The 25,990-nt window shown below is 35.7% G+C and overlaps 1 protein-coding gene across 1 annotated transcript; it reads left to right on the top strand.

Annotated features, from left to right (window-relative positions):
• The first annotated feature begins 514 nt into the window (after nt 1–514).
• LOC136854606 (protein LSM12 homolog B-like) lies at nt 515–23,142 on the top strand. The gene is made up of 5 exons (XM_067131116.1): nt 515–762; nt 6,591–6,727; nt 10,965–11,074; nt 15,031–15,175; nt 18,096–23,142. Exons 1-5 carry the CDS (start codon nt 642–644, stop codon nt 18,189–18,191), a joined length of 609 nt encoding a protein of 202 aa, XP_066987217.1. The 5' UTR covers nt 515–641; the 3' UTR covers nt 18,192–23,142.
• Nucleotides 23,143–25,990: the final 2,848 nt, after the last annotated feature.

Genomic DNA, 25,990 nt, shown 5'->3' with positions numbered 1-25,990 from the left:
GGGAGCGGGGGGGGGAGGGTGCGGGTGGGCGGTGGGGGAATCTCAATTGAGTATATCTTAAAACCCTTAGAATTGTCTTGTCCCCAACCTAAATTTAATTTTTTTATAGCTAGATTATTATTGCACAAACTTTTTCAACTTTTCTTATTCGACTTATTTATTAATCGGGCAAACAGTCCAACGAACGTTTTGAATTTCTTGTTATCCATCTCTGCTGCTCTTTATTTCTATTCTTTTCGACATCGTCTAAGAAGTAACGCAAAGTTCCAACTAGATTATGCTATTACAACAAACAATGAGTTAAAACTGACGGCATTACAGCGACTTGTTTACAACTACCAGCTGAGCCTTAAGATCCTGTGTGCCAGATTCGACACTACTTACGGCCCACGGTAGTATAAACGCCAAGGTGGTGTGACTTGCTTTTGTTATTAATCCATAAATGCAACGATACTATAAGTGTTTTAAGTACGTTGTTTACATTTGCCAGCTGAGCTGTGAATCTCCTAGTAGGAGATCGAGACCCACAAGGAACGGGCTCGAAACAGAGACTCGGCCGTTTCACGCGTTTCTTATGTTCACTCCAGGCGACAACAACAACACAGGCTGGATGTTTCAAATACTCTGCAGAACATTGCAAGATGGCCGAGTCAAACGAGTGTTTTAATATTGGGAGCACAGTCAGTTGCAAGACTTGTTTCCATGAAGAGTTGCAAGGCGAAGTGTTAGCATTCGATTCTCATGTGAAGCTTTTAACCTTGAGTATCCTTTTCATACAGCTCTTTAATACAGCCAAACTTACGGTAGATCGGGCCAGTCCATCTTAGCCTGGTTGGGTTCAGGCCATTGTGTTGGTGTGGTAGCCAGAATATATCGAGCGTAGTTTAACTGGGTGTGTATATATACGCGTGTGTGTAGTATTATTTTACTTTAAATCATTATTGCAGTTTGGGCGTGAAAATATCAGTGTCCTGTGTTTTAAGGGTACATTTTTACTTTCAACCATTGTCGCATTTTGGGCTTGAAAAGAGGTCCATCATCTTCCTATTTTTTAATGTCCTTTGAACATTTCTGAGGTTCGTTTCCTTAGCAAGGAACCTAACTTGAAACACCTAACCTAACCTAGGGTAGCAGGTTCTTACCTAAGTGCATGATATTAAGAGTGGAAACATTCAGTAAACTTGATTAATCTGAATGAGGACTGTTGTTAGGATTAAGGTTCTTGTATTTTCACTCATACTATGTCATCCCACCACCCAAAAACCTCACTTTCGCACTGTGGGCCTCCAAATTGTAGGATATGAGGGTGGGGTCCACTTTATCCAAAAGTACTCGATTACTAACAAAACGAATGTCAGAAATGTTCAGAGTCCTCAAGAAAATGGTATTGTTTTAGCCTATTTTAAATTATTAATGCAATTTGGATTTGAAAATGTAATTTTTTTATGTTTTAATGTGTGCTTTAAATGTTTCAAATGTTCATATTGTTGGCAAAAAATTACTTTAAATTATGGCAAATAATTACTTTAAATTAGAGTGAACCCCACTTATATCCTACAATTTGGGGGACCACAGCTTGAAAGTGGGTTTTTGGGTGGGGGGAAAACCCAAAACAAGTGAAATACAAGAAATACAAGGACATTCTCATTGATGGTTCTTATTCAGAATAAATTAAGTTTATGGAATGTTTTCAAAATAATATCATGCAGGGTAAATGATCAGGGTTGAGACACATGGGCTGCAGAATTTTCACTTTTCACCCGATATTTGAGAAATAACAAAAAAATTAAACTTAAGAAAACCTTTCAAAAGATTGAAGCTTCATTAACGAAATGAGCTATAGGAACCTGCCATACGAACCAAAATAAGCATGTGATGTCTTTGTAAAATAGGTGTTGAAGGCAATTTGGAATCCAAAATGGCATCTTCTCAAATGATGAGGCAAAATTGAGTGGCAATTGAACACTTCCTTCCCAGTGCTCATTTAATGGTGTACTGACACTAATTGCATATATATGTAATGTTTATAGATATTACTCAAGATTTTAGTTGTAATCATCATGATAAAACAACATTTTGTTGCCTATACTAATGAAAATATGAGATATGGAATTCCCGTCTGTCGCGTGGTTGAACTGAAATGCATTTATACCTGTAATCCATGGTTTTATCCTTACTGACATCACTACAGAAGCTCCACAGTGCTTATTTGATTGTAATTATGCACATTTTGTTCTTAATTCATTCACAATACCACTTAAAATACGAGAGAATGTTTGTTTACAGTACTTTACTCCATCAAAGTAGCGAAATGTGGTGGGAACAATTTTCCAGCCTTATTGTACATCTGGCTGCCATGAACATCCGAGAGTGGACGATGCATTAGTGAACTGTTTACAATAGAAATGTAGTATTTTGTTGTTAGGACTTTTCATTTACTAAGTCCTTATTACTATGTATACTCCTGAGACGTGTAATGTTTACATATGAGTCTTACCACTTTGGTGAAAATGCAAGAAAATTGAGAATAACAATTTATCTAGAACTGGTACGAAAGTCAAGATGCCATGACGTCAAAGTACAGGACTGAAATAAAGGTTTTAAATCCAGAATTATTACTTAAAACACCATTATATTTGACAAAATTTATGCTGTGTATGTGATATATATATATATTATACTGTATATAATGTATATTAATAAATAAAAAAATTGGAAAATGCGAAAAATAGCTACATCGTAATGTTCACAGCAAAACCGTTGAAATTTGTCTCAGGAATCTGGTTTGCTCCAACAACAAATATTTTCAAATGAATTATAATGAATATGTAATACATTTACTAAATTTTTAACCTTATTCTGGTGTTTAGGTACTTAGTTATTTAAATATCTAGCGCTCTGGCGTCCCGAAAATTCGTAGAGTTCCCCGTCCAAGCCCTGAAATGCTCCAGCATATACCACTGATTCAAGGAAACGGTGTCAGCATCTATGGGTACAAATATTTTGCAGATTTACACAGGAAATGGGCAGTTTGTTTACACAAGAAACTCTACTAATATCGAGATGGCGTCATTCGTCCACTTTTAAAGTGTTTTAAGTAAAAGTTTCGAGAGCGTCATGGCCAGTAAGTTAGCACCGTGCACGGCTAAATCTTAATGAACCTCTGTTTAATCTGAAATATGCCATTTTTCATAGTTTAGGAGAAAACTGTTACTTTGATAAGAACATAGAGGTCTCGGCGTGTTGTGTAGATGGGGCACAAATCTCACTGATGCTGATGGGGGTGTGTTCGAATGCATTTTCTGGAAGTGTCCAAACAGTGGACGAATGTTGCAGTGTCTCATGCTCCGAGCATTTACCCTAGTAGGGTAAGGACCTGGTAGTTATCATTATTTTGAGTTTTAGAATTGCATTCAAGTATTATTATGGTGTATAAAATATTTGTTATTTACTGGAAAACAATTAGTAACTTTTAACTACTTTAGGCTAGGAAATTGCATAGGGTACACATTTTAAGATTGTGTCTTACATATATCTTTATCACTTCAGCCTGCCATATAAAAAGTTTCATAATTTTACCCCTTATAATAAAACAGACTTTTAGGCAAAACACCATTTGTATGTCATTTATCTCGTTAGCAATGCCTATGGTGCTGAATATAATCATGCAGTCATCATAGCCTAGCCTTAATGGAATCCTATGGCTGCATGTCTTTAGGTAAATAGATCAAGAGAAAGAGAGAGAGAGTATATGCATCCATGAAATAAGTTTTTAAATATGCATTTAGAAGCAAGAAAATTGTCATTTCTCAGTTGGCATGAGTTTGAGATTAAGGTTAGACCACCACTCCATCAGGGTTACCCTCCTTGTTAGCCTATCCAGATCACAGCTGGTTCATGTATGTAAGGCTAAGGCTTGTATACCCAGGAAACATGCAAATTACTTTAAAAATTTAGGTAATTCTAAGGAAGATCACCTCACGGAGATGTTGCTTATCAAGTGAAATTATTTTGGCTGAGGGATGAAGAAAAGGGTGTATATGATGCAGTACAATTGAGATAACTTGAAAAATATATGGAAATATGAGAAATTTACTATCTTTTGTTTATGTTTTACGTAGAAAAGATCTGTGGGGCGCCTTGTTTAGTACCAGCCCCTTGGTGATGAATGCAAAAACAAAAGATTTTAAATTTATCAAGTAAATTTTTCATACCTGTACTCCATCATATACACCTTTTCCTATACTGTTCAGTCGAAAAGTTTCATCAGTAAACAGTACCTCCATGCAGGGCTCTTATGTAGAATTACTCAAATTTTTAAAGTAACATGCATGTTTCCTAGGCCCTGACCTCTTTGGCTAGTGTTGGAGACTTTGTTAGTACCAACAAACACAAGAAGTGTCCAGGAACATCTTTTCTTTCTGGCTTTGTGCTCAATCAAACACACTGACAACTGGTCCAGCAAAGTGGGCACACATAAAGTTCAGATAAGAGCTTATGAAGTCAAGGGCATTTTGGAGCAACTTTTCAGCACCTCAGGTGACAAGGACAGGTGCCTGATGTCAGACCTCCTTTACCAGATACTACCTAAGGACCATCGCCCCTAAATCCCTGGATACCTTCTTCTTGGGATCATTGGTGGCCACTCAGAGGTTGTGTAGTCACCCAAGCTCCTCTCACGCAGAGGGCATAAGGCTCGGGTTGGATTTAGTGTTGATCTCGTTTCTTCCATCTTCCTTCTTTCCTCCCTCTGAAAGGTAGCAGCTCAGGTCAAGTATGTATGTACTGGAATGGGGGCAGATGCAGGTAAGCTATACAATTGAGCATCTAGTTTTTAGAGCAGAGCTTCAGAGTATAAGTTGCAACTCTCTCCACTGTCCATTTAACAAGTAGGTAGGGTTCAGTGGTAGAGTTATAACATGAATCCATCAGTTTTGTGCTACCTCTCGTAGGGGTTACACTTAGCTCTACAAGACTTTCCTGTACGAGTGAGATTCCAGACACTTCTTCGTCAGGCTCAGGACACTATGACACTATCAGTCTAGCTTCTTTGTGCCAGACTAATAGGAGTTGCTGCTGTTATGCTCAGTATCAGGACCAGGAATATGACATTACTGCGTGGAGATTCAGGTTGCCAGTGAGTTGAGAGACAGCCTCCTGCATAGGGAATGGGTCTCATACACAAAAGTCAGTGATTTGTATTCCTGTATGAACACTAAATTATTAAACTGGAAGAAGTTGGATCTTACCCACAAGCAGCAGATTGAGCTAGCTGACTTGTTTTACTCCTTAGACGGTCACACTAGGTTCTGTGAGTTTTCCTTTTTTAAGCAAGATTACAGACTTTCCACTCAGGCTCAGGGCCTTGTCGCTCTGTCCTCATTATATCAGATCGAATAGGAGTTACAGAAGTGATTGCTTCCATGCTCATTTTCATGACCTGGAACATGACGTTTCCAGGTGGAGTTTCTGTTTATCAATTGATTAAAAGGCTGCTTTCCACCTAAGGTAATGGTTTAACTTTTTATAGGAACGAATAAAAAAGTTTTTAAAGTTATTTTTCCTAGGTTTACAAACCTGAGGTGTAAATCATGTTCCCCACCTCATTTTGTCCCTGATGTCAAAGAAAAAAGCGCTTGGTGATAGTGGGTGAGTTAGGGTATTCCTTCACTTACCCCATTTCCACCAATTGGTAGTTACCAAATTTGAACAGCCTATTCCAGTTTGCTCTGAAGAATACTACTATGTAAAAGGCTTGGGTTTGTGTGCCTATGAAAAATACAAATAGTTTAAAAGATCGGACAGTGTTCATAAATATGCAGACCAGATCCTATTATCAAAATCATGCCTCAATCTTTCCCATCTAGTGCCCAAGCCAGAAGGAAAAACTACTGGGTTTCTAACAAGTGGGTGGGTGTTGCCATGCCATACCTCCCTACTTACCACCAATTAAGCTACTTGTTACTGAACTTCAACAGCCAATTTTAGTATATTTAGGAAAATTGTTAATTACTTTACAAATTTAGTATTTTCTTCCGGCAGCCAACTATCTCATATAACACAATAGACACTTATGTTGGTATGGCTATGAAAAGTAATGATAAGAGATGATTTGGAATAGAGTTCATGTTAAATAATTGCTTTCAGATTTGAGAAGAATAATTTCAATAAGTACATTCTGTTAGAATTTTAGCATTTGCTCTTCTACTTATATTTGTACTGTATCTTTTTGACAATTTCAACGTAACTTATTTTTTCCATGAGTGTTTCAGTAGTTGCTTATGTTTGAATAATACACAGGGTTTTGGGAACAATTATTTGCTAGAGGGTTCATGTCCTACTTTAAAAGCTGAATTCTGTAGTACTTCAGTTAGTACTTTTAGTTACTTAATATGAAAATCTCATCTACATTATTTGGTAATAGCTGCTCTGTATAAAAGAAAAAATTTTACATGTTGGATTACATCAGTGCAAGGTCCTTTCTCTTCTCTTTTGACATTATCTGTGGCCCATTTTTCATGGATAGTTGTGTATTATATTCTGTTTTGGTTATTACGCTGTATATCCAATCCCTTAACCACTGTTATCAGAATCTGCTGCTAGTAGTGGTCGAACATCGTTATGTGACATTCGAATGGTGAATCTCAGCTATGTATCACAAGTAACGGTATTAAAGGAGGCAGCAGCTTCACCTTTACCATCCCTCCCATCTTTAAACCTTGATAAAGTAAGTGTCTTAGCATTTTGCAGTCATGAGTATAACCTTTGTCCTTTTGATGGTTGTGTAGTAGGAAATAAGTCTAAATATACTTAGTGTTATTAAGGTATACACTGGACATCTTCATTCTGATTAATAATACTAATAACAATAATAATGTGAAAGTCACAACTTTGAGGTGGAAATATTTTCATAAAGATAAATATGACATTAAAAGAATGTTCCTAAACCTAAGGCCTTGGCATAGGTTTTGAATGATGAGCTTCAAAACCTTGCCCCCTTAGGGGTTTGTGCTGTCAATGCACCTCATGCAGTGCACTGTAGGCATTACTTAAGGTTCTTTGCAGTGTGCCTTCGGCCCCTAGCTGCAACCCTTTTGTTCCTTTTACTGTACCTCCTTTCATATTGTCTTTCTCCCATCTTACTTTCCACCCTCTCCTAACAATTGATTCATAGTGCAACTGCGAGGTTTTCCTCCTGTTACATCTTTCAAACCTTTTACTGTCAGTATCCGTTTCAGCACTTAATGACCTCATATATTCTATTCAATTCAATTCAAAACCTTGCTTGAACCTTACAGACTCCATCCCATGAACTTGGGTTGTGTGGGCTGTTGGTGGTAGGTATGAATGACAGAGTGTTCAAGTCTGGATATCATTTTTCTTCAAGATTTAAAAAGCTGCTGTAGCTAAATTAGCAAGGCTTTCTTGCCCTTTACATGCTCCTTTTGTACCTTTCTAACACTGTCAGGAATGTTCTTTGGATGACAAACCCTGCTTGGCACTGAATGCTATTTTGATTACCCCAAGCTCTTGGGGAGGGTGAGGTTGATAGCATGTCAGATTTCCAGTATAGAATACTAGTAGTGCATGTGAAAGTCTGTTGGCAAGCCTTGCTCCTAGTGCTGGGTTTGGTCTTGAGGATTGTTGACCCAAATTCAATGGGAGCATTGTATAAGTCTGGCTGCATTCCCAAGTACACCTCATGAGAGAGGTGTTCATTCATCCTTTAAATATAGCTTTATCGTAGCCTGGACAGATTGTGATAACCCATGTCTTTTGAATAAATCAGACACCTCGAATGCCTCAAAGTGTTGAATACTTTGAGTGTGAATGTAGGATATGAGCTTACGTAACAAAGAAAAAAGAAAATTCAGACAAGACCTGATCCTGATCAATTGTGTTTTATAAAGATCTAAGATTACAGTGAAAGCATGAAGTCAAACTTAAAATGAGAGATTAATACCTGTCAGCAAACCAGTAAAGTCTTAGGTTCTGGTGTTTGATACACACCAAGTGGAAATCTCATATAGTGCACATAAAAAGTGAATGCAAAGATGCATAAAATCAAATCAGAGAAGTATCTCATACAACCTAGATTGCCGATAAACTAGTACTGTAGTCACCACCCTGCTTACGGACATTCAAGTTAAGAATAGACATGGTCACAAGTTCAGATTTTGCTCTGCATGCCTATTCTTCTAGTAAGAATTTTTGCAAAGAACAGGAAGAAGAAGAACGTGTACTTTTAATAACTTTCCTAATTATCCTGAGTATTCTCAAGATAAACTACCATGTATTATTCTTTCAATCACGAGAATACTTATTCATACTCGTAAAATATTCCTATTTATTTCTATCTTTCCAATTTAACTCAGTCTTTAATGAATTGTGAATTCCCATTTTCTCTATTACCTCTCCCCATAGAAGATGTTTAGTGTGCATTTTTGTCAATAGATGGCAGTGTGCATTGTATACTTTGTGAACTTCCAATGTCAGACACTGCTCCTGCGAAATTCTCTCCAAGTTCACAACTTTCCAAACATGAATTAAATTTTATTTTCTTCTTTTAACCTTTTTAGCATTAAAATAATTCTTTATAATACTGCATCTTGTAAATATGCAGTGAAAATGGTATAATCTATGACTCCCAAGTTAACTTGGGAATATAAACATTGACAAAATTTACACACTACATATTTACATACTAAAAACCAACTTACAAACAATTCAAGATATAATTGTGACTCGTTCATAAGTAGGATGGTGACTGTATAGTCTCTTTATAAAGCAATTACCGTATTTATCATTAGACCACAAAAGTCAATCGTACGGATCAGCATTTGAATCAGCATGTTAATGATAGTCTATTCATTAAACGACTTAGAATCTGTGTTAATGTTTTTAAATAATTCCCATATACAGTACATTACTAGTTTAAAGAGGTGAAAGTCACAGGTCTGTGTCATGACGGATAAGTGTCAAATATAATAAAAAATACAAACAAGTAATTTTTCCTTATAACCATCTTCCACACTTAACAGTGACAGCTAATCATCTTAATGTATCAATAAATGTGAGAATTAAAATTCTTCTTGGACTAAAGCTTTCTCTTCTTTCGAGTGTCCATAAGGCCTGATTGTACCCATATGTCTTATTTATCCAAAAGTCACAATACTTTAGAGTATTGTGAACAACACAAAGTTGAACATAACACAAAGGTTCACACTTTGCAGTTTACGCTGGAGGTTCCCAAGCAAGCTTAGGATATGCTGCCATATCACCTAGTAAAACTAATTTATGTTTTTTCATAAATTCAGGGCAGAACTATGTGCAATACATACAGTACTAAAGATAATTGGAAATATGCCACCATAGAAATTTGTCATTTTCAGTGGCATTAAAGATATGCCACCACAGAATTTTTAAAATTTTGTGACTAAAATTGCTGTAGTTGCCCTTCATAACTATTATCATAAAAATTTTTAGGTGCTTCCAATTTAGTTTTCATTTCACAGACTATAAAAGATAAAGATTAAAGCTGCAAAAATTGTGAATTGATCAGAAGTAGGCTGTCCTTTCAGTAACTATTTAATATATGAAAACCATTGTATTTGTAACAAATGACAAACTTGTGAAATAATGTCTTATAATGAATGAAAGAAGACCAAATTCATCATTGGGGTATGACTTATTCAAACCAAAGACCCCACCACAATAAAGTAGTTTTTATCTTGTCTTTTAAATTGTTCACACAGTCACACTGGACCCATGCATAACTAAATCCCTGTACTGTACCCAGAAAATGTAGGCAGACACAACAGTCAAATATATAAATTTCTGACTCACATCAGGATCGAACCCAGGTCTTTCAATTGAAAGGCAAGGGTGCTGCCCACTAGGCCACACAAGTCATGAAAGAAGTTGGAACCTGAGTGCCACTGCACACAAAGAATTACCTGGGCAAGCTAACTGCTTGCATACCAGCGTGTTTTCCCCGACTTCCCGACTCGGCAATGACGCAATTGACAGCATTTCATTTGAATTATCCCTTCTGAGTGAATATGATTATCCCTTCCATCACATTCACTCAGAAGGGATAATTCAAATGAAATGCTGTCAATTGGGTCATTGCTGAGTCGGGAAGTTGGGGAAAACGTGCTGGTATGCAAGCAGTTAACTTGCCCAGGTAATTCCTTGTGTGCAGTGGCACTCAGGTTCCAACTTCTTTTATGACTTGAGTGGCCTAGTGGGCAGCGCCCTTACCTTTCAATTGGAAGACCTGGGTTCGATCCTGATGTGAGTCAGAAATTTATTTCTGTTCCACACGTGATTGTGTGTTGATTATTTCAGTCAAATATATCTTATTTAAATGTAACTTCAGCATACAGAGAATTTAAAGTTTTCACAATACATATATGACTTAAAGAAATGATGTTGGAATCTTCTGTAATTCTTTATTCATCCAGTTATATTGAATTTTTAAAGAACTTCAGTTTACTAGATACAGTATTCTTTAAATGAACCCTTTTGGCCAGCCTGTGCGAGGTAGTATTTCAGCTGAGTGACATCGTTAAACTACTGTACTTAATAATATTGAAATTGTAGATAATACTAATAACAAAAAACCCTTATATTTGATTAATTGTTGATATAACAGCTTGAGTATGTAAGTTGGAACAGTGTACAAAAATTTTAACCCATCTTTGCCTGAATCTCAAAGGCATCACTTAGAAATTCATGGATGCCCTTTGTAGCTCAGACTTTTATTGTACTATTAACACAACTATTGCAGAGTAATGTGATATTTTAAGAGGCTTTGTACAATTATGAAATAACTTTTGTTAGGGCATTGACACTCTTGATTAGAAAACTACTTTTACAAGTTTGGCTATTTTTTTTTGTTTTGTTTTGGATTTTAGGCTACAAAATCTATGAATAACTTTAGTACTTTTATTTCTTTTTAGCTTAATAGCCGGGCAAAGCGGAATATAGATGCAAAACAACGATTTATCCAGGCAATGCAAGCAGGAGTAACTCCAGATGGGCAAAAGCTTTTCTTAACTATTTGTAAGACGTAAGTACTCTGCTTTATTGTAATTTTCATAGTATGCCGTAGTATGTATAATAGGAAGAGGCTCCCTAGCTTTCATTACCATTGTCATAAATAATGATCAAACATAATTACAAATATGAATATTTGTTGTATACTTTATCTTCCAAAACCAGAGAAAGTAGACAACTTGATAATAATGTACAGTATAACTTATTGTTAAGCTACTTTGGTGTGAAAAGGAGGAAAAACCTCTGCCCTACTCTCCAGCTCTCCGTAGTATGTCATTCTTTCTTGGTCTGGTTGGTTACCAATTTGGCACTTGACTGGAGTGGCACTTTTTTCTTTTATTAAGGGTGGCCATCAATAGATTGTCAGTATCTTATTTTATATATATATATATATATATATATATATATATATATATATATATATATATATATATATATATATATATATATATATATAAATATATATATAGTAAACCCCCTGTATTCGTGGTCTCATCATTCACTGACTCACCTATTTGCTAATTGCTCCATGGAACATATTTGCGCATTATTCACTGAAAATCCGCCAATTCACAGTATTTTTCACTGAGAAATATTCACTAATTACTGTATTTTCATCTCATTTTCATGGCTAAATGCACTTTTTGTGATGAAACTATTAAAATACTCAGGTAGTGCTCTAGTTACGATATTTCACCTTACAATAATTTGATTTTGCAATGGGGTAAGCAATTAATACCAATACGACAATATTTATATAATAATTTTAAATTTCACGCGGGCGCAGGCAGCGAGAGAGACCAAATTACAGTAGGCCAGCTTCTTTTCCTCGAACTCTCTATCCCATCTTCTAGTTAAAAAAGTAACAGAGAATGATGAAAGTATTGTTAGTAACGTTATACTCATGCATAAATGCGTACAGCCATAAACATCTGACTGAGAAACTGTTGTTTTGTTTATCACCGAATCAGATAACAACATTCTTTAACTTGTATTTCAACCATCGTACAGTAATCAATTACCATAGGTTATAGTACAAATGATGTTAAGTAGAATAGGACTGATATATTTTTACATTATACCCTTATTCGGTATGGATAAAAGATCGGCAAGGAAGTATACTGCTAAATTTAAGCTGCAAGTTGTAGCTGAAGCTGAGAAAACAATGTTCAAGCTGCTAATGACCATAAATTATCGTGCATCGGCAGCATGGATAAAACTCGACCGTAATTAAAATTGGAAAGAAAGTATTTTAATCAAAACTACTGGGCATGAAAGAACACATTACTTCTATTTTTACGCCGATAAATGATAAATACGTAAAGCTCATAATATGATATCAAGTGAAAATAGCTAACAGAATCTTGATTTTTTTTTACACAAAACAAACGCCCCCAAACGGCCAGCATCATCTTTTAACGAAAAAAATAGCTAAATTAATTCATAACGAGACGTATTTAAGTTATATTTGGACTTAAAAACACGTTGTACAGTATAACAAAAAATAACCTTGCCCCATATAAATAAAGTATCTGGAGATTTATTTATGCCAACTAGAGGCGAGAAAAGCACTCTGAACTGAGTTAAATGGGATGAAATAAACACCGCGTAAACGATTTCCAAACCAAAACATTGATCACTATGATCGCAATTTATAATACAAAATCAATATAAGAATATATGTACAATATTATTGGATACTGTGAATTAAGGCATAACATTTTAAAAGATCCATGGAAAAGATGCATATTCGTTATGTTGATGTTTGTATAATACGATATGTGTATCCAAAGTGGAATGTGACTCTGCAGCCTATTCAGGTACTGAAGATTGCTCATGGGCACACTGAACAGTTTTTCCCACCTCGATAGCTTTGCATCCAAAGTGGAATGTGACTCTCCACAGCCTATTCACATGCTGAAGATTGCTCGTAGGAGCACTGAACAGTTTTGCCCACCTCAATAGCTTTGGCCTCCAAAGTGGAATGTGACTCTCCACAGCCTTTTCAGGTGCTGAAGAGCCTGTGGAAGAGTCCTTTGACTGAGAGACCACCCTCAAGGCTTGTTCTGCTAGCCTTAGTCTTGTCGTAGTGTTTTGAAGAATTGCGAGGCCTTTTGTGTCTTATCTGGCTCTTGGGGGCTTGGAATTCATCTTGTCCAACACACAAGGTAGCTGTCTTTGAGAGCTGGGATTACTTTTTTAAAACTTAAATTATTGTCCGGGTACTTAGGTTTTGTCATAATTGTAGGCCTAATCTTTTAAAACTGTCAGGTGGGTTGACTGTTAGTGAGTTGGCCATTGCCAAGTTGGAACTGCTTTACTGTATTCAGAAAGAAGCCTATTCTAGTGAAATCAGTGCCTTGAAGCTTGGTAGGCAATTTCCTAAGAGACTGTTTCCCTAAAGACCCTTGGTGTTGATGGTGATCAGGATGGTGTAATTTTAATTCCAGTGATTTTGTCTCATTTGCCACATTACATTCACATGGAGTAGTTTAGAGAAGGATCAGGCCATGAAAGTGATTTAGATTGGTTGCTAAATTTCCTTTCAAAAGAAATAGAATGCTATGAATGGTCAGAGACCTTCAAAAATGTTTCTGCAAAGAAATCGGACAACTGTAATGTTAATTCTTAGAAGAGAAAGGTGGCTCCTGCATCACCTTTACAGACTTCTGACTGTGTGCAATTTTTGTAATAAATCAGATAATTCAGAAAAATGTTGGGCAATTCAAGGGTTTTTCTATCCTCTCCCTCTGAGACTTTGTTAGTGGTGAGCCAGAAGAGATGCTTTTTCACCTGGTGTGATCTTGATTGTTGTTGCCTTTTTGTAAGTAGAGGCAAGTGCAAAGACACCACCTCCAGGAATACCCATTTTCTAGGTATATGACTCCTCTTAAGAGGATGTCACCCATCCTTCACAAAGTCAGGTTTGGGGCCACCCTTAGCCTTTTGGAGGAACTTTAAAGTTTGCCAGGTATTGAATGCAGGTATCTGATGTAGGCAGACAGCCTTTACCTTATTCTACATGAGGGGTGTAGCCCACATGTCTCTGGATACCTTCTCCTTGGGACCTGTGGTATTTGCTCAACAAGCTGTCTAGACACCCAGCACTGTTTGGACAAACAAGTATGTTGCCCGAGTACTTTACCTTAGTGTAAGCTTCAGGGTTTGAATGTAGTAACTGGACTCACTCTCTTCCTTTCATCATTCCCAGAGCAGCATCTATGCCAAAGTATCACCTGGGACTGGACTAAATACAGTAACTACACTTTGAGCGCCCAGTCTTAGAGATCTAGTTTATGAGGTTTGTGTCCCCCCACTATTCCCTTTAACAGGGGGAAGGAGTAGTGGTAGAGCCGTATTCTGAACCCATTAGTTGTGGTAGCCAGAATTGGCTACTTTGTGACTTGAATTTCCTTATGGGGGATTTCATGGTTCTCCTACATAAAAAGCAATGATTTGCATTTCCTTGGGAACAAATATTAAACTTTAAAGTGATTTGTATTCCTAAGGCCTTTTATTACCCAGTAATTACATGATAGGAGCCCGCCTGTCTCCCCTCGCTCAGACATAAGGGCATAAACAAATTGAAGCTCTTTGCTATGTTGTACCTATTCTTCCCTTGAAAGTGGGCGGGGCATGTCGCCATAACCAAAACAAACTAGTGTGACCTGCAATTTCAAAATTTTAAGTTGTCATTTAAAAGACACAAATAGCTATGTAATTATGGGGTAAGTATATATAAAACCTTATGGTATTATAAAAATGTCATTTGTTTTATTGTAAGGCATGCAAGCAAATTGGAAATAAACTAGACCACCCAGTATTTCTAAAAATTTCTGTGATAAGAGGCTGAAAATGGTTTTAATAAAGTTTTTTGAATTTAAGATAAAAGGGCACTTACAGTTCAACTGCATTATATATGCTGTATGTGATATGTAATTTTTCTTGCTCTTTATTTTCCTTTACCAGGATAGAAGAGGTAACTTGGGTGGGCCCCAGTATTTTAGTGATGAACCATGTTGTGATCAACCCACCTTATCTACCAGAAAATGTCAGAGAGCATAAGGATAGCAAAGAGCCCAATATGAAAACACTTAGTTACATCAGGAAAATTGTAAGTACACTTTGCGAATTCCATTTGTGAGATGATTGACTAACATTTTGTCAGACTAACTATCCAGAGTCATCCAACAATTCATGCCCATTGTACATTCACTATCTTGAGTAAAAGTCCAAGAGAGATGATAATGTTTTATCATGTAGAAATGTCAGTGCAAGAAGGAAGCCTGAAAATGAGAGAGGGGAGTGGAATAGCTTAGCATTTAGAACAGTAACATTAACATTTATTTTCATATTTATACACTTCAGCACTTGTGGAAGGTGCATTGTGTTTCAGTTTTTTATTTATGTTGATGAGGGTTTTTACCAAACTTTTCATTATAATAACCACTCATTTGCAAAAAAATTACTAATAGTTACGGGAATGAATGGAAGCACAGCTCTATGAATAATGTTTCTCATTAGGTTATGTAACATCATTTTTTGTAGTTTTTGTTTTGTGAATTAATATCCTGTGGAACATCATAATGTTTGTTATATGATATTAGGGTAATATTGTGTTAGAGAGTTCTTACACTGCATAAGGGTTTGAATGAAGATGGGAGAAATTTATTCTATCATAAAATTGACCCAAAAAGGTTTGGAATCCTTAATATTGTTAGTAAGTGCTCTAGTAATAGAGTGGAGCTGTATGGGTAGGGGAGTTTTAATGTTCTTATCTTGTTAGGGACTTGATGAGGAAGGTAGCCTCCTGTTTTTGCTTCCCTACCTCAAATCTGAGAATGGTCATAATTAAGTTTTTGTAGTCTCTAGGGGAGACTGTCGAAAGTAGTTATTTGTTTGTTTATTACTTGTAACACACTTGGAATATGCACTACTTAGAGAAGTAAAATTTATATGGTGATTTTGAGAAAAAAATTGCTGTAGACTTACGAACAGGAGTAGATGCTAATGAAGGCCGGTTTAACTAACACCCTTAGGGATAAAGAGAGAATAATTTAAATTTCAAATTTCTGTTGTAAATTTTGATCTGTGCCTCTTGGTCATTTGGCTTGTAAGATCTTTAATTAGGCAAAGGCCAAGGAGGTCCAGATCATGCCATCTTTGTACCAAAAGGATGAATCTTCTTCGCTGATACCCTTAACATCAGATTCTGCCTTTGGTGTAGTGACTGAACTTGCAAGTCAGTAAGATCAGTAGAGCACAGTTAATCTCTTTGCTATGAGCCCAGAACCACAAGTTCCATGCATTTTGTTTGGTGTATAACCTTCAGCATTCCATAAACAGAATGCCACGCATCAAAGTTGAAACAGTCTAATTACTGGTTCAGTTGTGCATCACATAGCAGTCTAGAACCTGTGGTTACTTCAAGATGTTGCTTAATGCACCTGTGTAGTCATAGCAGTGTAAGTGTTGAATATGCTTCTGCATTTGTGTACCATCACAGATCCTTGCCAGCCTTGAAGAGGCTTTTGGTTCACTAGACATCCACAGGTTCCCACAGGTTCTGCTCCAGCCAGGGCACCCCACAACTGGAGGATGTTGAGCAGGGTCTTGGGAGTTAAGACCTTTTGAATGTCTGTGCTTCAGCCATTGCCTCTTCATGTCTCTTGGCCTTCATCCTCTTCCAGGCAGGTGGAGCAGCAAACTCCTTTGACTTATGAGAGGAACAGCAACCAACTTGCCAATCATATTCCATTATTTTTAGATAACATGTTTTGCTAGGAACTTCAAAAGAAATTTAGATATTGCAGTCAAGACCACGGAGCCACCTTTCCTCTTGTGCTGGAACTTAAGTCATTGAAGGACTTACATTCACATATTATGTATTTCATAGCACCTTTCCATCACTTCAAGAAAGACCTTCCTTGTAGAGCAAATTCCAGCTGCTAGGTGGAGACGTTTATTCCTTGAGGTTTTACCAAGGACCTTAAGGGACTACTTTTAAAGGTGTCCTTGCCGCATTCCTTCATGAATTTGTGTGAAAGTTTCTTTCCTTTCCTAGTGGCTGTCATGTATCCAGAGGTTCATCACCAGAATCTGTCTTTCCCTTCTGAGTTTGTTGCAGTATCTGAGACAGCTGGTGCTCAGGTCATATTACTGCTTCTCTGACCATTCCAACTTTAACATTGCATACAGTGACTTCCTCTACTTTGCAAGAGACATCTGTTACTACCTTAAGAAGACGAGACATTCAAAGAGACAGGATTCAGTACTTTTCTTGTTGACACATCAGCAAAGGAATCAAATTTCCAAGATCTAACTGGAACAGTTTTCCATCAGGTGTACTTAAGCATTTCAAAGGATGAGGGTGGTCAAGAACCTTTAAATTTCTATAACCTCTAAGAGGACCCCAGATGTTATGGCTGCCATAAATGCAGATGCAAGGAGATGTCAGTCAATCTTTGCCTCATTTTACCTTTAAGATATCCTGGACAAGGACGTGGATTTGTATGCATTAGGTCCATTAACCACAGATGATGTACTTTCCAATGGCAGAAGAAGTAATTAAGTCCTCTTCAGCCTTTTCTATTGACATCCTTTTTTTTTTTTTTCTTGGCTAGGTGTGAACATTTTGGTTTAATGTATTATTGGCCTGATCATGGAAACTGAAAATTAGGTCAAGTAATTGTAGAAGTTATGTTGTAAGCCAGTTGTCTGGTTAAACTTTCTTAATAATAATAATAATAATATCTTGTCAGCAGTCTCATTAAAAAGGGCCAAAATGATAACTCATGTATTAGGTATATGGTATTATTTGTATGTATTGTACAGGTTGTTCAGTTTGGATTATTTCCCCTAAAAATGCTAGTGGTATGTATTCATACACTTTATATATTAATCTTTTCATTAATATTTTGATAAAATTTTTCAAAAATTATTTCCCATTTCTTGTGTTAAATGCACCTGATTTTGTTTTTGTCATTTTGAAGATATTGAGGCATTCATTCCTTTAATTATTGTTTTCTTTTCAGGTGGATAAATTCCATAAAGATCAACAAAATGTGTCTCTAAATAATGGAACCAGTGTAGCTTCAATTGTAGCAGAAGTTCAGCCAGTATCACAGTGAACACATTTAATTGAAGGAGTCATTAGAAAAAATGCTTGTATAGATCATTTTTGTATGAGTGAAGACTACAGTGATGAGAGTTGTATGATTGTAATGTTTTATGAAAGTGCAATCTCCGAATTTCCTTTTATATTTAACTATGACTTGTTATGGTTATCTAAACCCCTTGGTCTTGAAAAGGGTTTTTGGAGATACAGTAAAATGAAAATTGTTTCTATGCAAAATCGAAAATGTAAGTTTTCGGATATCACATGATCTTTTCAGTCAATATTCTGAGGAAGTAGATGAAAAATTGTCTAAAATGACAGAGGATTTGTCAAAAAATAAATTGTAATATACAGTAGTTGGACTGCACAGAAGTTTACATCTCATAATATTAAACAATGAATTAAGTTTTTATCCATCTTATTGTTTTACGTAGCATGTGTAGTCTATAACAAAAGATTTATTCTCTTTAAAGTGACTTTATCTTTCTTGTTAGTACAGATGATAAACTTCTGTTGAATTGTTATTTCCACCAGTTGGGTTATTCCAATCAAACCTTTCGATATGATTCCAACAGAGGAGATGACTTGTAACCATGGCTTATATATCTTTTGTAATCTTCTAAATTTATTTTGTTTGTTAGGTGTATATGTACCCTTGTAGAGCAAAATTTGTCATTTTTCATTAGGGAATTGTGTTAGACTTTTTCCAAATGTTATTAGGTCTGAAATTTTTGAAGTCTGGTTTTTGTTTATGCAATGAGAATTTTTAGGGTATTTTTTGTTATAGGACAGATGAGTTGGCAAGTAGAAGTTGGAATTATTCGTTCTCCCATTCCCTGTATGGCAGTAATTAAATGTAATTGATTCTGAGTTCAGGGCAATCAGGTGACGAGACCCCATAAAACTCATGACAATCCTTGAGCTGTTTGTGCTTGATCTCCACAAATGATTTATGAAGCAGTTTTAACCTTTAATGTCTTTTCCTTGGTTACTGTGCATTTAGTAACTTGAGTTGGTTTGTAGGTAAATTTTAACTAAATTTGTAAGGCATTTAAGAAAAATGGATGCCTTGAGCAGTATTTTACTTCAGTAAAAGAAAATTCTTCTTCTTCTTCTTCTTCTTCTTCTTCTTCTTCTTCTTCTGCTGAACTGTGTGAGGTTCATTATGTTCAGCACTCCTAACACAGGAAAGAGAGCTCATGATCAGGGTTGGTTGAATGTTTCTGCCACATTGGGGCCAGTCCTCTGACAGCTAAGTAAATTATTTCAGTGTCTGGTAAACTACTTAACAATCTGCCATAATTGTTAAGTATTGGAAAATCATGTTGGTAAATTTTTAGTAGTAGTAAAACAGTAAATGGTTAGCAATTCTTCAGAAGATACACAAGAACTAAGCCATGGTACAAGAATTGTTTGTTTATATATGTGGTGATTTTGTTGCTGGGTACTTATATGTTGTTAGACAGTGTTGGTATATATTTTATTTTGTTTGTGTTTTAGATTTTTTCTATTTGGCTTATTATGGCATAAAAATATCCTCAATACATTAATTTTGAATGACTGATAGGTTATTTTGAGTAGTAATTCCATGCCTAAAATAAATTAATAATATGAGGCTGGGTTAGATTTTTGTAAAGGAAGAATATTTTGATAATGCAGATATTTGCTTCAAGTATTTCAAGTTGATTTTTCTGGTGATTATGTTCTTTTTATTTTGTAGCAAATACCATCATAGTTATTTTGATTTTAATGTTGAGTCAAAGTCTGTTGTAGTCATCATTTTCATTCGTGAACTGCCATCTTGTTTTACTGTTGTTGATATATCACAGCAGTGATGACTACTTTTGGTGTACTTTTCAAAACATTACTGCTATGTTTCTTAGTGGATTGTATGGTTCCTTCAAGTTAATTTCATGAAGTCTCACTCTTTGGATATTCATATATTTAAACATCTTTTGGAAAGATTGATATACAATGAGTTCAAATACTTATGTAATGGGAATAGAATAATTTCAGATATCTTTGTAATGGAGTGGAACAGCAAAGTACATGATTTTTGTAAAGTTATTGGTAATCAGTCAGTTTTTACCTTTGTGATTGTCTGTGGGAATTGTATCTCGCCAGTGAAAAAATTCTCATGCCCTTCATGGAGATGTGACCAAAAAATTTAAGATACTTGGTGGAGAGTCAGGTTCTACAGCAATTGCATGATTGTACCTAAACTGCATTTTCATTTTGCTTTTTCTTGGGCTGAAAGAATGAGATTCTATGCAATTTTTAATTTACATTTTAATCACAAGGATGTAATGTCATCTGTCTCTTTTCATACTTGTGAAACATTTACAAAAGTGATCATAAATTTAGATTTTTTTAAATAGAGTACATTTACAAAAGACATTTCATAGCAAGGTTATTTATTTTGGGTATAAGTTAACTGTGATTGCCTATTTTGTTGGAATGCTGTACCCTATTCCATGTTCAGTGATTGTGGATGCTTCTTTCTTTCTGACTTAAATGAACACATTTTAATTTACCCATCCACCTTTGCCTACTTGTCCCTTCCTTTTGACTGAGGTTCAGTTTGGAAAGTGGCATCCACAGATATTGAGGGAGATGCAGCTCTTGGGTTCTGTTAGAAATATAATATATCCAGAATCTTGAAAAGTGTCTGCAAGGTTTTAGGGACCCAAGTCAGATCTAATCTTTATCTCATTCCGAGTTTTATGTCTCTTGAAATGCTATCTTGTATATTAACTGTCTTGGCATTGTTTCATTTTTTTAACTTCTTTTGCCCTAACACCAAGTTGAAAGAGAGAGAGAGAGAGCTGGAATCTCTCCATTGCTAAGAAAGGCTATTACTTAAAAGTAACTGCTATTACTTTGATTTAGCCTTAAATTGTTGCTATAATACCCATTTCCAAAAATGCCTTGGAAATAGTTTGATTTATACCTGGGGTATCCATGACTGATTTTGTATTTTTTTTTTTTTTTTTATCCAACACTACAGTAATCCTATACTTGGTCATTAGGTTTACATTCCTTAAAATTGTCAAAAGCCAGAATCTTGCAAGCAGTATAGGTTTAAGAGTCACTTCTTGGGAAAAACAGATGTGGTCAGAGCTGGTTATTGTAAAGGACAAGGCCATTTACCATGACCAGCCATGTGTTTGAATAGAAGCACTGTAAGAACAGTCAATGTGACAAGATATAAATAGATTGATTATTTATTTTGATGCCTTTGGTGTTTATGTTAAGACATATTGAAAGAAATTTAGGTCTTACTGAAATGAAGCAATAAATAAATGGAAGATTTTGCTTTCTTTGCTACTGCTGAATTTTAAGATATTGACAATAAGTAGTCATTAGTACCTGGACTTGAAAACATTCTGAATTGAAATTTATTTTTAACTTAGAATTGCTGAATGCATTTGCAGAATTTAACAAGATCAAGAATATATGAAAGCTATACAAACAGGTTTGTATACTGAATGCAATTATGTTAAGGAATGGCCATGATATTTTTTCTAATAACTTTTTTCCAGTAATTGATTAGAGAGCATTTGGTATGTTTTGCAAATAGTTGAAAGTACCTACAGTACAGTATTTTTGTGGATAGAGATATTTTAAAGTTCACTGGAACACCAGCAAGCATTGTTTGGCTTCTTTAGACATTTTCAGCATTCGTGAAGTTATTACATTTTTTGTTTCATTTGATTTTTCTTAGTATTTAGAACACCACACTGAGAAAGTAATTATGAATTGGAAGGACCACTCATCTTGGACTCAAATTTGGCGTAGGCATGTAATTTAAAGGATAAGTAAAGCTTGCAAAGTAATAATACAAGGTTGATGAGGATTACTGTAAGTGATTTTGTTCCTGAATTAGTGGAATTGCTTAAACTACTTATAACTAAGTGGAATTGCTTTTATTAAAGACTTAATTGGACCAATCAGCCAAGTACAGTATTTATAAGTACAGTATATATATTTTGCCAGTTATGCATTTAAGTCCCTCAGCTACCGCAGGTGTTCATTGGTTATCATTCATGCCATATTTTATGTTCAGGTATTGTAAGGAAACCCTTTTATGATTTTACTGTTGATGGAAAACAGAATCCAAGCATAGTATCAAAAGACTTAAGTAAAGCAAATGTTTTTAGATTGTTTATTTTTTTATGTTCAGTCTCCTTTTGAATAGTATTGCACCTCTGATCTTGGTATTCTTTTCTAATTAATTGTACAGAAATTTTATTAAATTACCATTTGGTTGTTAAAATAATGAAATGTATATTCCAGGGTGATTAAAATGCTTCATTAATGCAACTGACTGAATCTGTTAATGAGAGAAAGATCGCATGGACAAACTTCAAGGATTATTGTTTATCAGAATTTTTATTTATGTCTTGGCATAATCAAATAACCATCAATAATTATGTTATAATGTTTTGAGGGACTAAGGCATGATGGTTTGTGAAGTTGAAGCTGCAGATAGGTTTTATAACAAATAGGTTGTGTAGATGAAGATTGTACAGAACTTTGGCTTAGTATACAGATTACACAGTAGAAGCCTTTTGATGAATATGCTCTACTGTTTAATTAGGAGCCCTAGGCCTAGTGGTTCTTCAAAGATGTTATATTTGAAAATCATGGTGTTCAAGGAAAGTAACATTTTGCATAATCAGAGATAATGTTGTTAAGATTGTTTCACATTGCAAGGAGAATAAGGTTCAAAGTTGTATGTGTAAAGAACCTGATCATGAATTAAGACTGGCTACGTGAATCATTTTCATTATTTATGAATGAGACACAGATATTCAAATACATATACATCACCGACTTTTTTTATAGAAAATATTGGATATATTGTGTTACAAGCTTCGAGGGAGACCATTACCAGGAAGAAAAGAAGTTACAATTATTTGTAATGTATGAGATGTATAAACAGTAAATAAAAAAGAAGTATAGTTTTGTTTACTTATTTAATTTATATACTTCCACTTTGATGATATTCAATTCTTTTGTAATAATAGATTAGTTCAGGTATAAAATATGCTTTTACCTGAAGCAGATAGAATTTTAATTTTTCTGCAGCACTAACCTTGCAATTAAGTTAACTGTTTTGCACACGCACCACAGATATTTTGATCCTTAGTCTCTTCAGCCTTTGGGGAAGAGTATTGTCAATGAATTCAGAAAGACCCATCCTGTACATGTAGGTGGTTGATCAGTATATGAACTAATTGAAAATTTTGTGTAATTGAGTAGTCCAATACTTAAAAATTATTTACGTAGTGATCTAGTTAGCCCTACTCGGTTATAAATGTGGCACATGAATGCATAGAAAAATTCAAATTGACTAGATTGAAAACAGTATTCCTGAGTCACAGGTCATTATGTATGGTAATTAAATGTTCTCTATGTGCATAATTTTCCCCCCAGTTATTATGACAAGTCAAATGTAACTGTCCTAGTCAGTTATTAACTTTTCTTAAACCCATCATCTTTGATAAATGATGTACTTTTTACCATAGACCTAATACCAAATTGCAACAGATTGAAATCAGTTGAATTTGGCATTCTAAAAACCCAAAATAATACCACACTTAAGTAATTTTATCTTGGTTTTTTAATTGGCCACTTTGGTTGAGCCACAGATACTTGATGAATAGTCCACACAACAAAATCCTAGTACACAGGAAATGCAAGTCAATACTGACAGTTGTACATTTGTGTATATCCAAGTTTTAACCAACATCAAGTATCAAGTTTTGAAAATAAATCAATACATAATTTTTTGTCAGAGGCATCGTTAGGTTCAATTTCTCCAGTTGTTAAATTGTGAAAGGTATGCACTTCAGGTGATATATAAGCTCTATTACTCAAAGTACACAACTCAAAAGCCTATGAATTATGTATTTCGGTTTGTTGGGTGGGGAGCTTTCGGGTCTGAATCGTAATTTGATCCTGAATAGTAATCTTAACTAAATTGGATAGGCTTTCCCACTCCATTTTCTCTTCCTGTAGGTGAGGCTAAACAGCATGCTGCCTCACCCAAGTTTGAGTTGCTGACATGATTGACCAAGATGAAAGCCTTATGTTGATGACTGAGTTGTGGAAATAGTAACTTCTTCAGCCCATTCAAGAATCAAATACAAACCAACTCGACAACCTCATATTGTACATTTAGGCCATAAGCCCAAATAAGAAAGGCAAAATTCAAATAAGACCCTATCTTGATTTATTTTGATCTCGCCATCGAAGGTTGAAAACTATTAATCATATAACTTGCATGAAAATGTCATTTAGACAAATTAAATCAAACAAACAGTTGGATGAAATTGCTACCAAATATCAGTCAGAGAGCTATCAGGCAATTAAAACCTTAGACAGCAAAAATATCAACATACAGTAAATAATCGTGGCAATGATTTTTCAACAATACATAACATGGGACAGTGAAACATTACATCCCCAATAAGAAAACTATTTTAGTATCATCACATGGTGAAGATTAAGTTCAGTGGGCATATAAACCGCCTCCCACACCTGGCGTCTCCAGATTTCGTCTCGCCCGACTAGATAATGACCATCGGGCAGGTCGGAATATCTGCGACAAGAAATACCTGAACTGTATTCATGTATCCAAGATACTAGAAAGAATAGTAGAAGGAAGTTTGAGAGACTAGATAGATATACTGTACGTGAGCAGCAATTTGGGTTTATGAAAGGAAAGAGCACAGTGGATGCTATTTTTATAGTAAGACAAGTCCAAGAGAAGTATTTAGAAGGAAACAGGAAAGTTTGTATGTGTTTTGTGGATCTTGAAAAGGCGTATGTCAGGGTACCAAGAAGAGTAGATTATTGGTGTTTGAGAAAGAGAGGAGTACCAGAGAAGTTGGCAAGGTTACTGAAGATGATGCATGAGGGGACATGAACCACTGTACAGACAAAATGTGGGGAGACTGAGGCATTCTCTGTGGAGGTTGGCCTCCATCAGGGATCAGCTCTGAGTCCATTCTTGTTCCTTGTCGTTATAGACACATTGACATCAGAATTAAGGAACAACGAACTGTGGGACTGATGTTTGCAGATGATTTAGTCATTAAATCAGACACAGAAAGGTTTTTAACATGGAAAGGAGCCCTGGAAAAGAAAGGATTTGACATTGGAAAGACAGAGCTAATGATTAGTAGTAAAGAAGGACGTGAAGAAGTAAACATTTTCAGTGGAGGATGGTACAGTGCTAAAACAGAACAATGAGTTTAACTACTTGGGATCAATAATAACAGAGGAAGGAGGTACTGAGAAAGCAGTGAGTCAGAGAGTGAAAGAAGCGTGGCAAAAATGGAAAGAAGAAACTGGAGTTGTTTTAGACAAGAAAATGAAAGTAAGGCTCAAAATGAAGATTTATAAGACAGTTATCAGGTCTGTACTATTATGTGAGGCAGAAGCTAGAGCATTTAAAGGGAAAGAGGAGGGACTGTTGGAAAGAACTGCGATGAGGATGGTGAGATGGATTGCTGGAATATCACTACTGGAAAGAAGGGAGAGTAAGAGATAAGAAGAATGTGTGATATATGTAATGTAAAGGAGAAGGCTAAGCAAGCTCGTCTGAGATACTATGGCCATGTAATAAGAAGAGATGGGTGGAACCAATCAAGAGAGCTAAGAACATGCCAGTGATTGGGGGCAGGAGTGTGGGGCATCAGCGGATCAGTTGGATGGATGTGGTGAGGAGGGCTGTGGGTGAGGTGGGACTGGGGGAAGAAGATGCAAGGAATAGAAATAGATGAAAGTTCCATGGTAGTCTGA

The sequence above is a fragment of the Macrobrachium rosenbergii genome, chromosome 29 (genome assembly GCF_040412425.1).
Source record: "Macrobrachium rosenbergii isolate ZJJX-2024 chromosome 29, ASM4041242v1, whole genome shotgun sequence".
Classification (NCBI taxonomy): Eukaryota; Metazoa; Arthropoda; class Malacostraca; order Decapoda; family Palaemonidae; genus Macrobrachium; species Macrobrachium rosenbergii.
This window is presented reverse-complemented; position numbering and strand designations above follow the sequence as displayed.

What these genes read in the sequence shown, in the direction of transcription:
- LOC136854606 (XM_067131116.1), top strand. Translation starts at nt 642, where the DNA reads ATGGCCGAGTCAAACGAGTGTTTTAATATTGGGAGCACAGTCAGTTGC. An exon ending in CATCTTTAAACCTTGATAAA is followed by an intron (nt 6,728 to 10,964) that starts GTAAGTGTCTTA and finishes ATTTCTTTTTAG; the next exon opens with CTTAATAGCCGGGCAAAGCG. An exon ending in TTAGTTACATCAGGAAAATT is followed by an intron (nt 15,176 to 18,095) that starts GTAAGTACACTT and finishes TTTTCTTTTCAG; the next exon opens with GTGGATAAATTCCATAAAGA.